This window comes from Oncorhynchus mykiss, chromosome 10 (genome assembly GCF_057628025.1).
Source record: "Oncorhynchus mykiss isolate SJ-2025 chromosome 10, ASM5762802v1, whole genome shotgun sequence".
Classification (NCBI taxonomy): Eukaryota; Metazoa; Chordata; class Actinopteri; order Salmoniformes; family Salmonidae; genus Oncorhynchus; species Oncorhynchus mykiss.
Window position 1 is genome coordinate 64,994,517 of NC_143031.1, and position 16,156 is coordinate 65,010,672.

General features: G+C 43.0%; 1 protein-coding gene across 6 annotated transcripts in view; it reads left to right on the forward strand.

The window, feature by feature from the left end:
- Positions 1-467: 467 nt before the first annotated feature.
- LOC110534611 (uncharacterized) overlaps positions 468-16,156 on the forward strand; it is a 42,665-nt gene continuing 26,976 nt past the window's right edge. The window contains exons 1-7 of one of the 6 annotated variants that reach the window (XM_036934499.2): positions 468-980; positions 1,373-1,503; positions 1,692-1,868; positions 4,019-4,180; positions 4,534-4,645; positions 4,874-4,998; positions 11,447-13,369. In XM_036934499.2, coding sequence (XP_036790394.2) covers positions 704-980; positions 1,373-1,503; positions 1,692-1,868; positions 4,019-4,180; positions 4,534-4,645; positions 4,874-4,998; positions 11,447-12,454 — 1,992 coding nt within the window. In that variant the 5' untranslated portion in view covers positions 468-703 and the 3' untranslated portion in view covers positions 12,455-13,369. Of the gene's footprint in view, positions 981-1,372; positions 1,504-1,691; positions 1,869-4,009; positions 4,181-4,533; positions 4,646-4,873; positions 4,999-9,297; positions 9,662-11,446; positions 13,370-16,156 lie in introns of those variants that run through there. The other 5 variants (XM_090187421.1, XM_090187420.1, XM_090187418.1 and 2 more) reach the window with 5 other exon arrangements.

Sequence of the window (16,156 nt, forward strand, 5' to 3'; positions counted from 1 at the left end):
TTTCCACCTGTTGTCTAACCCATTTGCACAACAGCATGTGGAATGTATTGTCAATCAGTGTTGCTTCCTAAGTGGACAGTTTGATTTAACAGAAGTGTGATTGACTTGGAGTTACATTGTGTTGTTTAAGTGTTCCCTTTATTTTTTTGAGCAGTGTGTATTTTAAATTCAGATCCCTTCCTTAATTGACCGACTTCAATTCAAATTGAGCCCAACCCTTTTGCGCCTTCTTCATCACGCTGTCTGTGTGGGTGGACCATTTCAGATTGTCAGTGAAATGTACGTTGAGGAACTCGAAGCTTTTCACCTTTTCCACTGCGGTCCCATTTAGGGTGGGGTGATGGAAGTAAGAAGGTTTGTAGGGAATTATTTTATTATAAATTCAGGGTTAGTTAAGATAATATAGTGGTATAGATAGGTCGTAACGGGCCTCACACTCCAGTGCAGTAGGTGGTGGTGTATGCACCTGGCAGTTGGTTGCGATTCGCCAATAAAACAAAGAAAAAAAAGAAAACAGAACTGAAAAGCCTTCATGTTCTTCTTTTGACATTTATTAACCAACACCCTGGAACTCAAAATATGATCAATGTAACATCACAGCATCGCATACCCTAGGTCATCTTTAATTCGCGTTGGAAACAGGACTTGGTTGATGTTATTTAGGTGACGCTAGTTAAATGTTAACTGCTAATGTTAGCCAACAATGGCTAACTTAATGGTTTTTCACACTCGAATAGCCTCCATTATGGAGGTGCTAGCGAATGCAGCCGTGGCAGATATCTGTAAACTCGTAGATGACGACTATGCAGTGTTTCGTTTGGAAATAACTCAAAGCCAGAAAGAAAACAGGTTATTGCGGAGGAAACTACTGGAACTGAAGGTGGCACGAGAGCGCGCTGAGAGGACAATGCGAGAGCGCGTCCTCGGCAGTCGTCCCAGTAGTGTCAAGATCCTCGACCGGTACAGAGTAATGGCAAGAGGTAAATGTTGCAGGAGACTGCGGGCCCCGTTTCCCCTCTGCGCATGTGTGGCTTTAGATGTGTTTTCCACATTGGGTCTTGGTCAGTTTTTGGATTGTATGCAATAATTCCCCTGATTACTTAGCTATCTTGCGAACAGACACAATATCACATTCTACCCAGATTCTTGATTTACTGAATGTCCTATTATTTACTCCGTGAAAACAATGTGATGTATGGAACATATTACATCAATCAATAAATAGTATTTCAGGAAGTTATGAAAAATGTTAACTTACATCCTTGCCAATTCTAGACAGTGCCAAAACTGTCAATAGTGTACAATATAGCGTTCAGCATTGACAGTACCTTACCTAACCTAACCATCTCTTTTCCCCCAATCACTCTCTCAGGTGAAGGACATCTCACTGGAGGCCACAGGATCTTTGTGAAGCCAGCGGGACACAATACATGGAGAGATGACCAACCAATCACTGTTGATGAGGAGAGTGGAAACTCAACCCAGCATGTTATCATGATGGAGGTTAGTGTAATAGTGTTGAATTAAAAATTACATTTACTTTGTAAATCAAATGTGGCCTCCCCTCAGCTATTCACTTGCTTACATGTACATCCATATTTATCTGCCATAGGGGAGCTTGTGAGACTTCCCAATGACATTGATATCCAATTCAACTTATCTACCACTAATAACCTCCCCTCTTGTGTCAGTCTGCAGAGGCTGCAGGCCCTGGGGTCAAGCTAGAGAGGTCTGGTGGAGAGGAGGACCCACGGCACAGCAGAGACATCCAGGCTGGTGCAGCGTCTGGAGTGGAACCCCCTGTAGCCACAGAGGACCTTTCCACCACTGCTGTGCTCCAGTCCAGGAACCGACGCAGCATCACAGAGGTCAGTCGAATGTCGTCCTCAAGTCAGAGACAGACGCCAAGACTGTAACACACAGGCTCTTACACACACTATCTGAATACAGATCAGACCCAGAGAGACTGGGGCCACCGGTCTGTCCTCCTGATCCTGGCTTGGTGTACTTACCGTTATTTCACCAGAGCCATGGTTTATTCCTGTGGAGATGGTGATGCGTTAGACACTGGCGGGGATGATCTGTTTTGCTATTACCCTACAGAGATGGTCCCTTGGGTTTAGAGAGACAGACTGATCTGTCTAGAGGGGACTGGAACGGGTACATTTCTGTATAGACCTCACTTTGTGCACAGGGTCATTGTCATGCTGAAACAGGAAAGGGCCTTCCCCAAACTGTTGCCACAAATCGTCTAGAATGTCATTGTATGCTGTAGCTTTAAGGTATCCCTTCACTGAAACTAAGGGGCCTAGCCCGAACCATGAACAACTGCCCCAGACCATTATTCCTCCTCCACGAAACTTTACAGTTGGCACTATGCATTCGGGCAGGTAGCATTCTCCTGGCATCCGCCAAACCCAGATTCGTCCGTCGGACTGCCAGATGGTGAAGCGTGATTCATCCCTCTAGAGACAGTGTTACCACTGCTCCAGAGTCCAATGGCTTTATACCACTCCAGCCGACGCTTGGCATTGCACGATGTGATCTTAGACTTGTTTGCGGCTGCTCGGCCATGGAAACTAATTTCCCGTCAAACAGTTCTTGTGTTGACGTTGCTTCTAGAGGCAGTTTGGAACTGGGTAGTGAGTGTTGCAACTCGCGGCTGAGCCGTTGTTTCTTCTAAATGTTTCTACTTCACAATAACAGCACTTACCCTGCAGCTCTAGCAGGGCACTCTTATGTAGGTGTCATAACCAGCCATAAAATAACGCAATACATTTCAAAACAGGTTTAAATATGTGTTATGACCATATTATTACAGGTTATGACTGTCATAACGTGTTGACGCTGGGTGTCAAGTAAAGTAAATCCTTCTATAACCTGTCTCCTCCCCTTCATCTACCCTGATTGAAGTGGATTTAACAAGTGACATCAATCAGGGATCATAGCTTTCACCTGCATTCACTTGCCAGTTCATGTCATAGAAAGAGCATGTGTTCATAATGTTTGGTATAAAGCCGAAAAAGTATTTTTCATATTGTGTTTGTGCTGTGTCTGATGTTCACATATTTTCCAAAGACACTTTTAATGAGAAAATTAATGCAGTTGATTAACTTCAGGCGGGTTATTTGTTGAGACATGTATGTGTGGTTTTCATATGGTATATTTAAAACTTGTTGATCAATAAACACAATTTGATTGAGACTCTATTTAGCATACTGAGAGATCTCACCCTATTCTGTATATACACAACAGTGATTTTTCACCAATATCCACTTAGTGCAATAAACATTAGAAACACCTGCTATTTCCATGACATAGACTGACCAGGTGAAAGCAATGATCTCTTATTGATGTCACCTATTAAATCCACTTCAATCAGTGTAAATGAAGGGGAAGAGACAGGTTAAAGAAGGATTTTGAAGCATTGAGACATGGATTGTGTATATATGAATGGGCAAGACAAAATGTTTAAGTGCCTTTGAACGGGTATGGTAGTAGTTGCCAGGTGCACCCGATTTGAGTGTGTCAAGAACTGCAACACTGCTGTGTTTTTTCACGCTCAATAGTTTTCCGCGTGTATCAAGAATGGTCCACCACCCAAAGGACATCCAGCCAACTTGACACAACTGTGGGAATCATTGCAGTCAACATGGGCCAGCATCCCTGTGGAACGCTTCCTACACCTTGTAGAGTCCATGCCCCAATGAATTGTATTCTGGAGATGTTCCTAATGGTTTGTGCACTCAGTGAATACTCAACAAATATACCTACAAATACCCACACACTAACAAACACCCACTGGGTGTGTCAGAGTTTTTAGTCAGGTTTGTCTGATGATTACTTGACTTATCATTGCTGACTTGTTTTTACCCACAACATCATATTTATATCCACCATGATGGGTTTAACAACAATGAAGTCATTCTGTAACTACAGTACAGTACTCAAACTTAGTGGGGATGGGTAAACACTCCATGTTGAATGTGTGTTTATTATCTATGTGTAGTTACCTAAGGAGGAGGGTTCAGAGGTGCTGCTGATAAAGGTGGAGGGGTGTGAGGAGGGTCTGGGGAACCCTGAGGGTACCATGGTCATGGAGGACAACCAAACTACACCTCCTCCTGAACCCACAGAGGAACCAGCTGAGCAGCACAGGACCACATACAGTCTCACTGAGGTGAGCCCACTGTGAACTACTGTCTGAATAGTATTAGGTCAGTGCTCGTATTCACAAAGCCTCTGAGAGTAGGAGTGCTGATCTAGGATCAGTTTAGCCTTTCAGAGCATATTGAATAACATATTTAAAGATCAACACTCCTACTCTGAGACTCTTTGTGGATATGGGCCCAGGTCTTGACCATGCCTTTGAATTATAAAACTATTAAAGAGTGTCAAGTGATCAAATCAACTAACAAGTTTGCATACTACTCATAGCAATCCCATAGCAATTACCCAATCAGAAGATGCTCCATAGCAGGGTGCTCATATCAGATTTATTGATCCAACATCCTCTCACTCTGTATATCTTAGTCAGTAGACATGGAGGATGGGAAACCTGATCTGCTGCTGGTCAAAGAGGAGACAATAGAAGATGGACCAGAGAGCATTGACCTGCTGAGTGGACTAAAGATGGGGGAGCAAGGTAAGGGAGAAATACATATAGCCTACATACAGTAATAGATATTCAATGGGAATAGTGATGCACATGGCTGTTGTTATTTCTTCATTCATGAAATCAATATAACTTATGTTTACATAGAAAACCACACATTATAATGTATGAACTTAACCAGGTAATTGACAAAAGAAACTCCATATGTAGAATTATCTGCCATGTTTGTAAAGTCTATTTTCGAACCTCTTCCTACAGTTGGTTGGCTGGAGGCTAACAGAGACTGGGGGGCCATCTTGGATTCCCAAACCCAGACGGGTGCAACCAAGGGCCCAGGGGACAACATCACTGAGCAGGCCAGGACTAGAGGCAACATGGTGGAGGTCAGTGGTTGGGACTGCATTTTCAACTCTGGGCTGGGGAATAAAACTGTTAACCACTACCAGAAACAGACAATGGAACACAAAACAACATCTTAACCTAGTTTCTATGACAGCAGACTGGCTGAGACCAGGGCGAGGCGTAGAATTGGTCTACGGGGACAGGGAGGTGTCTGTATGCGGCGGGGGAGAACAGACACAGACTCCGCTAGCGATGCTCCGTCCTGCTCCTATAGTTGTGAGTCAGAGAGACTGATGGTGCCTCAGGTTAACCCCCTAACAGCCTGCCTTCTATAGGATCTATCAACTGGAACATAGAACCTGCGACAACACAGACACTACCTGGCCTTCATCTTCCTCACAGTCTTCATATGTTAAACCAGACCTCAGACAATGCCAGTACCTCAACACTAAATGGCAACACAAGCCCATTGACAAATGACAGTAGTAGAGATGGAATCAGTAAAGGTGGCAGCGCAAAAGAGAAGTGTTTCCCGTGTTCGTTCTGTTGGATATCCTTCAGTTTCCCCAATCGGGTGGAGATCCACCAGTGTATGTATATGGAGGAGAAACACTCATCCAGTCTGTAGAGGCACTAGAGGGTCCACACGGGATAAATCCTACAGCTGCCACCAGTGTGAATCAAATCAAATGTATTTATAAAGCCCTATTTACATCAGCAGATGTCATTAAGTGCTTATACAGAAACCCAGCCTAAAACCATAAACAGCAAGCAATGCAGATGTAGAAGCACGGTGGCTCAGGAAAAACTCCCTGGAAAGTCAGGAACCTAGGAAGAAACCTAGAGAGGAGAGGAACGGGGTCTTAAGAGTGGCCAGTCCTCTTCTGGCTGTGCCAGGTGGAGATTTTAAGAGTACACGGCCATTAAGTCCAGATTGTTCTTCAAGATGTTCAGAAGTTCATAGATGACCAGCAGAGTCAAATAATAATCACAGTGCTTGTAGAGGGTGCAACAGGTCAGCACCTCGGGATTTAATGTCAGTTGGCTTTTCATAGCCGAGCATTCAGAGATCGAGACAGCAGGTGAGGGGGAGAGAGGAAGATTGAGAGCGAGTGGGTTGAAAACAGCAGGTCCGGGACAAGTTCGCACGTCCGGTGAACAGGTCAGGGTTCCATAGCCACAGGCAAAACAGCAGAAACTGGAGCTGCAGCACGACCGGGTGCTGGGGAAGGGGACAGCCAAGAGTCATCTGGCAAGGTAGTCCTGAGGCATGGGAGAATTAGGGAGAATTAGAGGGAGCATACTTTAAGTTCACACAGGACGAGATAAGACAGGATAATTTCACCAGACAGACTGACCCTTGCCTCCCTGCACAGACTATTGCAGCATATATACTGGAGGCTGAGACGGGGGGACGGGGATAAAACCCCACCCACTTTGCCAAAGGACACACCCCACACCACACCCCATATCAACAGACCACCAACTTACTATCCTGACCCAAAGGCTGAGTATAGCCCACAAAGATCTCTTCCACTGCAGAGAGTGCGCAGAACCGGACAGAAAGATCCCGTCAGTGACTCACCCCCCCCCCCCCCCCCCCCCCAGGGATGGAAGAGCACTAGTAAGCCAGTGACTCAGCCCTTGTAATAGGGTCAGAGGCAGAGAATCCCAGTGTAGAGGGGAGCCGGCCAGGCAGAGACAGCAAGGGCGGTTCGTCACTCCAGTGCCTTGCCGTTCACCTTCACTCCCCTGGGCCAGACTACACTCAATCATAGGACCTACTGAAGAGATGAGTCTTGAGTAAAGACTTAAAGGTCGACACAGAATCTGCGTCTCTCTCAGGGATAAGCAGACCATTCAATACAATTGTAGCTCTATAGAAAGCCCTGCCTCCAGCTGTTTCCTGGGAAATGATAGGGACAATAATGAGGTCTGCGTCTTGTGACTGTAGCAAACGTGTAGGTATTTACGGCAGGACCAAATCAGCGAGAGTTGTAGGAGCAAGTCCATATAATGCTTTGTAGGTTAGCAGTAAAAACTTTAAATCAGGCCAAGCCTTAACAGTAGAGGCTAGCACTGGAGTAATATGATCAAATTGTTTGGTTTTTGTCAAGATACTAGCAGCTGCATTTAACTGAAGTTTATTTAGTCCTTTATCCTGTTAGCCGGAGAGTAGGGCATTGCAGTAGTCTAATCGAGAAGTGACAAAACATGTATTAGCTATCTGCATAATTTTTGGACAAAAGGTTTCTGATTTTTGCAATGTCACGAAGATGGAAAAAAAGTTGCCCTTGAAATATTTTTGATATGTTTGTCAAAAGAGATCAGAGTCCAGAGTAACGCCGAGATCCTTCAGTTTTATTTGAGACGGCTGTACAACCATCCAGATGAATTGTCAGATCAAACAGCAGATCTCTTTGTTTCTTAGGACCTAGAACTTTGTCAGAGTTTAAAAGTAAAACATTTGCCACCATCCACTTCCTTATGTCTCAAACACAGGCTTCCAGGGTAGGACATTTTGGGGCTACATCATGTTTAATCGAAATGTACAGCTGTGTCTTGTCCGCATAGCGGTGAAAGTTGATATCGTGTTTCCGAATGACATCACCAAGACGTAGAATATATAGTGAAAACAATAGTGGTCCTGAAACAAAACCTTAAGGAACACCAAAACTTACAATTGATTTGTCAGAGAACAAACCATCCACAGAGACAAACTGATATCTTTCTGACAGATAAGATCTAAACCAAGCAAGAACAATTAGGTTTCCAATCTCTCCAAATGAAGGTGGTGAACGATGGTGTCAAAAGCGGCATTGTGGTCTTGGAGCACGAGGACAGATACAGAGCCTTGGTCTGACGCCATTAAAAGGTCATTTTCCACCTTCACAAGTGCAGTACTATGATGGGTCTAAAATAAGACTGGAGCGTTTCGTATACATTATTTGTCTTCAGGAAGGCAGTGAGTTGCTGTATAACAGCTTTTTTGGAGGGGGGAGGATTTTCGATATAGTCCAATAACATTTTTTTGTTAAAAATGTGTGTGTGTGTGTGTGTGGGGGGGGGGGGGGGGGGTCAGTTTGGCTTTTTCAGGACTGGCTTTATTACTGCCACTTTTAGTAAGTTTGGTGAACATCCGGAGGATAGGGAGACGTTTATTATGTTCAACATAATAAACTATCTGCCGTGAGACTATCTGCCGTGAGGCCATTAATATTTTCGTGAATGTATCAGGAGACGCAGGATAAAAAAAACTTGTGTCTCCGTTGATCATAGGTCCTGGCAGTTCTATGCAGACTCAGGACAACTGAGGTTCAGAGAAATGCGGAGATTCAATTTGCATTCTAATGATCTTTTTGTTGAAGAAGTTAATGAATTCATCACTGCTGAAGTGAAGGCCATCCTCTCTCGGGGAATGATGTTTTTTAGTTAGCTTTGAGACAGTATGAAAAATAAATGTTGGATTGTTTTTATTCTTCTCAATTAGATGGGGCTTCCGTGCAGCGTTCTAAGGCACTGCATCTGTGCTAGAGTCCTCATTACAGACCCTGGTTCGATTCCAGGCTGTATCATAACCGGCTGTGATTGGAGTCCCATATGGCAGTGCACAATTGGGCCAGCATCGTCCGGATTAGGGTTTGGCTGGGGTAGGCTGTCATTGTAAATAAGAATTTGTTCTTAACTGACTTGCCTAGTTTAATAAATAAAAAATAGGTTGGAAAAGTAGGCTGATCGAGCAGCAGTGAGGGCTCTTCGATACTCCACTGTACTGTCTATCTAAGCTAGTCTGAAGACTTCCAGTTTAGTGGAGCCACATTTAGGTTCCAATTTTCTGGAAGTTTGCTTCAGGGCTCTGACTTTTCTGTATACCAGGGAGCTAATTTCTTGTGACAAATGTTTTTTGTTTATAGAGGTGTGACTGCATCTAGGGTATTACACAAGTTTACATTTAGATCCTCGGTTAGGTGGTTAACTGATTTTTGTACTCTGACGTCCTTGGGTAGGTGGAAGGGGTCTGGAAGGGCATCTAGGAATCTTTGGGTTGTCCAAGAATTTATAGCGCAGCTTTTGATAATCATTGGTTGGGGTCGGAGCAGATTATATGTTGCGATTGCAAATGTAATAAAACGGTGGTGCGATTAGTACAGATTATGAGGAAAAACATTTAGATCCACAATATTTATTCCTCGGGACAAAACTAAATCTGGAGACATATTGGACAAACCCCATTGAGTCGATGATGGCTCCGAAAGCCTTTTGAAGTGGGTCTGTGTGAATATTGAAGTCACCAAAAATGTGAATATTATCCTCTATGACATGACTACAATGTCCAATAGGAATTCGGGGACCTCGGTGAGGAATGATGTATCTCCCACCAGCAGCAGCTGAAGATGCACCTGAAGAGCCTGATGGGAGAGAGGCTGTTCGCCTGTATACACTGCGGATACACCAGCAGAAAATGCACACGGCCCTTGAATAGAGTATGTGTGACATGTATTACTAGTTAGCTTGTTTGTATTTAATTCTGTTGGTTTTGGATGTAGTAGGGAACTGGATAAGGCGAACTGACGAAAGAATGTATATGATGAGACAGAGTAGATGATATGTAATGGTTGGTGTGATGGTGTCTGTAAAAATGCTACAATGAACAAAAATATAAACGCAACATGTTTCATGAGCTGAAATAAAAGATCCCCAAAAATATTATTCCTCTCCAATTTTGTACACAAATTTGTTTACATCCCTGTTAGTGAGCATTTCTCATTTGCCAAGATAATTCATCCACCTGAAAGGTGTTGCATATCAAGAAGCTGATTAAACATGATCATTACACAGGTGCACCTTGTGCTGGGGACAATAAAAGGCAACTCTAAAATGTGCAGTTTAGTCAGACAACACAATGCCACAGATGCTTGTATTGGCATGCTGACTGTAGGAATGTCCACCAGAGCTGTTGCCAGATAATTTTATGTTCATTTATCTACCATAAACCGCCTCCAGCGTCGTTTTTAGGGAGTTTGGCATTACGTCCAACCGGCCTCACAACCGCAGACCACGTGTATGGTGTCGTGTGGGCGAGCAATTTGCTGACGTCAACATTGTGAACATAGTTCCCCATGGTGGGGTTATGGTATGGACAGGCATATGCTACGGAAAACAAACACAATTGCATTTTATTGATGGAAATCTAAAAACGCAGAGATATCGTGACGAGATCCTGAGTCCCATTGTCATGCCATTCATCCACCACCATCACCTCATGTTTAAGCATGATAATGCACAGCCCAATGTCACAAGGATCTGTACACAATTCCTGGAAGCTGAACGTTTCCCAATTCTTTCGTGGCCTGCATACTCACCAGCAATGTCAGCCATTGAGCATGTTTGGGATGCTCTGGATTGACATGTGCGAAACATCGTGTTCAAGTTCCCGCCAATATCCAGCAACTATGCACAGCCATTGAAGAGGAGTAGGACAACCTTCCACAATCAACAGCTTGATCAACTCTATGCAAAGGAAATGTGTCGCGCTGCATGAGGCAAATGTTGATCACACCAGATACTGACTGCTTTTCTGATCCATGCCCCTACTTTTTTTTAAGGTACTGTATATGTGACCAACAGATGCATTTCTGTATTCCCAGTCATGTGAAATCCATAGAGTATGGCCTAATTTTTCTTTACATTGACTGATTTTGTTATATGAACTGTAACTCAGTAAATCTTTTGAATTGTTGCATGATGCATTTATATCTTCCTTTAGGATGATACTGTTTTTTTATAGTGAGCTGAGGATATTTCACTAATTCATGTTTACTTGACAAAGTTTTGAAGGTCTTTGTAATGTCATGGTTCTCCTGTTCAGATCTGAAGGATCAGGTTAGTGGCTCCGCTCTACAGAGCTCTCTCTCTCCCGCAGAGGGGAAGAGCGGTGAAGTTGGCCATTTTATGATGGTCATAAATTCCTTGCAGAAACTCTCTTCACTGTACATGCAGTATTGAGAGAGGATTTACTCTGTGAAACAAAGACATTCTTCCCACCAAAACTCCATCATCCAAAAGTGGGGAATAAAACAATATTTCCGTATATCGAAGGGGTTGGAGTGGTCATTGGGTACTCGAAGAACAATTATGTCAGATCAGTTGTGTTTGGGGATCTCATGAAAGACGGTAGAACAAAATATCTATCTCTGAATGTACATATTCCCCAGTTGTCAGGGTCACATCCAAATGTGGGGGAACGGATATGATTAAATATGCAACTATTTGTGAGAAGATGTAATGTGATGTTAGCCTTCTAAATGAGAGAATTGTTTTTTAATATGAAGGCTTAACCAAGTCATTGGCCATGCTCCATCTTAGGTTCTTGAATCACAGTGTTGGAGATGCACTTGTCTGTGGTTATCAATATTCATGTTTCTGTGTGTACAGCAAATTATTTCTTATATAAACCTATATGCTTTTCGGTTCAATTTGTGTTTACAGTCTGCAGTCCATGAGGAACTGCTGATATCCGGTGTTGCTGGCGGGAGAGACTGGCCCTCTGAAGCGGCTGGTCACAAACCCTGGCCCCGGATCAGAACCCTGGATCAGGAGCCGTCACTCTTCTTTCCCGAGTCAGAACCAGGGCTGAACCGCAAGGAACAAAGACTCCACCACCACACAGAACACAACCAGTGGACAGGTGGACTGAACAACCTCAGTCCTGGTGGTCATCAGAGAGACAGAGGCTCCAGTCAGGGATCCTGTCTGCAGCCCAGACCCTTCTCTTCACAGTCTCAGTGCAGGGATGAAGCAGGGCCTGGGGCTGATAGAGATAGACCCTATTGTTCCTATGATACAAACACCACAGCATCCATGATGAACAGAGCAGGTCACCCTGGGCTTCAGCCTTTACAGAGAGTGGTAGGAGACACCCCTGGTGGGAGTCTTTCGGAAGGTCTGTCTTCTCCTTCAGGATCTCGTCTAATTCCTGATGAATGGGTTAATAGAAAGCCTGGGTCTAGCGTTCCTCAGCTGCCTCATGGTTACCCCACCAATACAGACAAGGTCAGGATGGGCATTCACCACAAGAGATACCTAGCCTATAACACACCACACAATCCCAACAACACCCAAACAATGGCTAGAGGTCAAGCAGGGAGCTCAAAGACTAACCAGCTAAGGGTGGTGGCTCCTGCTTCTAGCTACTCTGGTGTCATTGGGTCACAACGTGGGAAGCCGAACATTAGGACTGACGCTGACAAGCCGTATGCCTGCCCCACATGTGGGAAGTGCTTTGCTGAGGCGAACTATGTGAAGATCCACCAGAGGGTCCACACAGGGGAGAAACCCTTCAGCTGTACCCAATGTCACATGCGCTTCGCAGAGGCTGGCACCCTGAAGAGGCACCAGAGGGTCCACACAGGGGAGAAACCCTACAGCTGCCCTCAGTGTGAGAAGAGGTTCTCACACCAGCATCATCTGAAGAGGCACCTGAAGGTCCACACATGACAAAGGCCATTCGCCTTCTCTGAGGGTTTCAGAGAGGAACTACCTCAGGATACACCAGCAGAAAAAACATTACACTTCATAACATAAGAGGTAACCATTCCCTCCTCAGGGTACATATTGTCTCCCCATCATTGGTGTTAGTGCGGTGACATGCTGCCAACCTTCACTTTCTCTCATTAGCTTTAGTCCTGCCCTCTAACCTTTTTTTTTGCCTTAGATCTGTTCTTCCTCCAAGCTAACCCTTATGTATTTCTCGCTCACATTCACATTTAGTAGTTCTCTCCTTTTGCCCACGTAACCATGCATGTACTCTTTGAGGGTGTCCCTTTCCCTGTGTTCCTTTTATTTGTGTGTACAGAACACGATTCCTTTCTCATCTTTATCTACCCTCTTATCTTCCTACTTCATGCTGCTCATTGGTTAGCTGTCACAGTGGAAGCCCCCACTAGGCCCACCCCCAAGCTCTGAATAGGCTCAGTCAGCTGGACAAGATCCATAGAGCCAATCAGGATGCTTCTTAATCTTCTCTCAAGACAAAGATGAATTTTCATTGCTGTCAACAGAAAAGATCCACAGATGCATTTGGAATAATGATAGGGACAGGTTTCAGTGTTGAATATTCCTGAATAGAATATTGCATCCAGACATTGTGTGATATATACAGTATAATGCATATATAAGTTAAAGGTTTATTACATAGTGTTGTGTAGGTTATATGACGTTCACAAATGCCTATTTCATTACATCTATTTAACTACTTTATTTTTTCCCAAGACACTTTTAATGATAATTAATGCAGTTCATCAAGTTCATGCTGATTTTTAGCATTAGTTGAGACGTGTATTTGTGGTTTTCAATGGTGAATTTAAAACTTGTTTATGTTTAATAAACACAAAATGGGACTTTTCATTCTAAGACTTTCATTGAGACTCTCTTTAATATACATCACATCTGATCTCACCATATTCTCCATACACCAGACAGTTTTACAACCAATATACACTTACTAAATATACTAAACTATTGTACAATAGGTGTTTGTCAGGTTTGTCTGATGAATTTTGATTTACCATAGATGACTTTTTTACCCATACTTATGTCCACCATGATGGGTTTAACAACAATTAAGTCATTCTGTAACTACAGTATAGGACTCAAACGTAGTCAGCCTGGTCTCAGAGCAAAACATTGTTTTACTAAAATCCATGCCACTCCATTTAGCATGATATGTTTACTTTACATTATGTTACATTACATTGGCCTACATAAATCTGGGACACTCAAATTAGTATATGTTACTTTTGGTATGACAGTAGGTTACTTAAGGCAAAAACGAAAAGAGGGTGGATGGGTGGGCGCATAACGCAAACTTCTAGCGACCAAATGTGTGTTATCATGGACAAATGTAGCATTTTAGCAACTGCAACTACTTACCACTCTAGCTACTTTAACTACTCAGCATTTTCACAAACCCTTCCCCCTAAACCTAACCTTAACCCTTATCTTAAAGAGGTACAGAGATTGTTCTGTCCACTGGTGGATCTAAATATTTTTCCTCATAAACCTGGACTCCAAACAAAGATTATCAAAAGTTGCGCTATAAATTCTTGGACAACCCAAAGATTCCTGGTTGCCCTTCCAGACCCCCTCCACCTACCCAAGGACGTCAGAGTAAAAAAATCAGTTAACCACCTAACCGAGGAACGGAATTTAACCTTGAATAATGCCCTAGATGCAGTCGCACCTCTAAAATACAAAAAATTAGCACCCGGAAATGGCGTTCCACCAAACTGGAAGTCTTCCGACTAGCTTGGAAAGACAGTACCATGTAATATTGAAGAGCCCTCACTGCTGCTCAATCAGCCTACCTTTCCAACCTAATTGAGGAGAATAAAATAATCCATATTTTATTTTTGATACTGTCGCAAAGCTAACTAAAAAGCAGCATTCCCCAAGAAAGGATGTCCTTCACTTCAGCAGTGATGAATTCATGAACTTCTTCGACGAATAGATAATCATTTTGGAAAAAATTATGGAGTCCTCTGTGAATCTGCGTATTTCTCCAAAGCTCAGTTGTCCTGAGTCTGGACAGAACTACCAGGACCTAGGATCAATATAGACACTTTTATCCTGTATCTTTTGACACATTCATGAAAATAGTCATGGCCTCTAAACCTTCTAGCTGCCTACTGGACCCTATTCAAACTAAACAACTGAGAGAGCTACTTCCTTTGCTTGGCCCTCCTATGTTGAACATATAGTGGCTTGCGAAAGTATTCACCCCCTTGGCATTTTTTCTATTTTGTTGCCTTACAACCTGGAATTAAAATATATTTTTGGGGGGGTTGAATCATTTGATTTACAGAACATGCCTACCACTTTGAAGATGCAAAATATTTTTTGTGAAACAAATAAGATTAAAAAAAACTTAACTTGAGTGTGCATAACTATTCACCCCCCCCCCACCTCTCTTATGTCTCCATAAGCTTGGCACATCTATCCACTGGGATTTTTGCCCTTTTCTGGCCATTCTTCAAGGCAAAACTGCTCCAGCTCCTTCAAGTTGAATGGGTTCCAACCTGATGACTCCTGTCTTTCCCCAGTCCACCTTGTTGTGCTGCTGCTCCAGTTTCAACTGTTCTGCTTGCCGCTATGGAACCCTAACCTGTTCACCGGATGTGCTAACTTGTCCTGGATCTGCTGTTCATTCTCTCTCTCTCCCCCCTTTAAATGCTCAGCTATGAAAAGCCAACTGACATTTACTTCTGAGGTGCTGAACTGTTTTACAAAAAATAATAAATGTTTATATAAGTAACATTTTGCTGTACACACAGACATGATATTATAAAATGTTAACCACTCAAGTCCATCTCTAAGACTGTGATTCAAGTATCTAACAATATGGAGCCATTGGAGTTTATTATTTAAAAGGAAGTCCATATGTATTGATTCAAGAATGAAATATGTTTTGGTTCGACTGAAAGAAGGGAAACTCAGTCCCTACAATGACACAAAAAATAACCAGTCAGTCAACACTGAGTCAATTTTGTATTTTCAACATACACAACATACACTCATAACATGAAGGACAGTACTTTTATTGCAAAAAATAATACGTCACAAGTAGAATAACTTCTCACTGTGGTAACACTACATTTTTCTGTAAATCTGGTACCCTCACTTTGATAAAATGTATTTTAGAATACTTTAGTAAAGGTTCAACATTACAAAGACCTTCACTACTGTCGTGACTTTACTTCTGATGACTTATTTATCTAATCAACTAACTGTTTAATTCATTTGGATTTGGGGCACCGCGAGAGCAGTTGTTTAAAGAGTTAGCATCTCCCGAATTAAACTCTAAAGATATTTACCTATCACATCCATAAAACAGTCAACGTATTAATCATAACCTTGCATCATATCTTCATTTTGAACAGCCGTAACCTCCACTATCTGCAAAAACCCCAGTGTTACGTACGCCTCGTGGAGGAGGGAACGCAACACACTGCTACATCTCAACTCCCCGTGGAGTGAAAAAGTATGTGATCGTAGGTGCGGGGAAGGATGACAGAGGCAGAGAAAAATACATCATTTATTATTCCTTAACATGGTAATGTGGGGAAAAGGGGCTGGACGGAACCAAAGCAAAGAAAGTAAAAATGAAAGAGTCCCCTCTCCTACCTTAGCTGCCTTCCCACT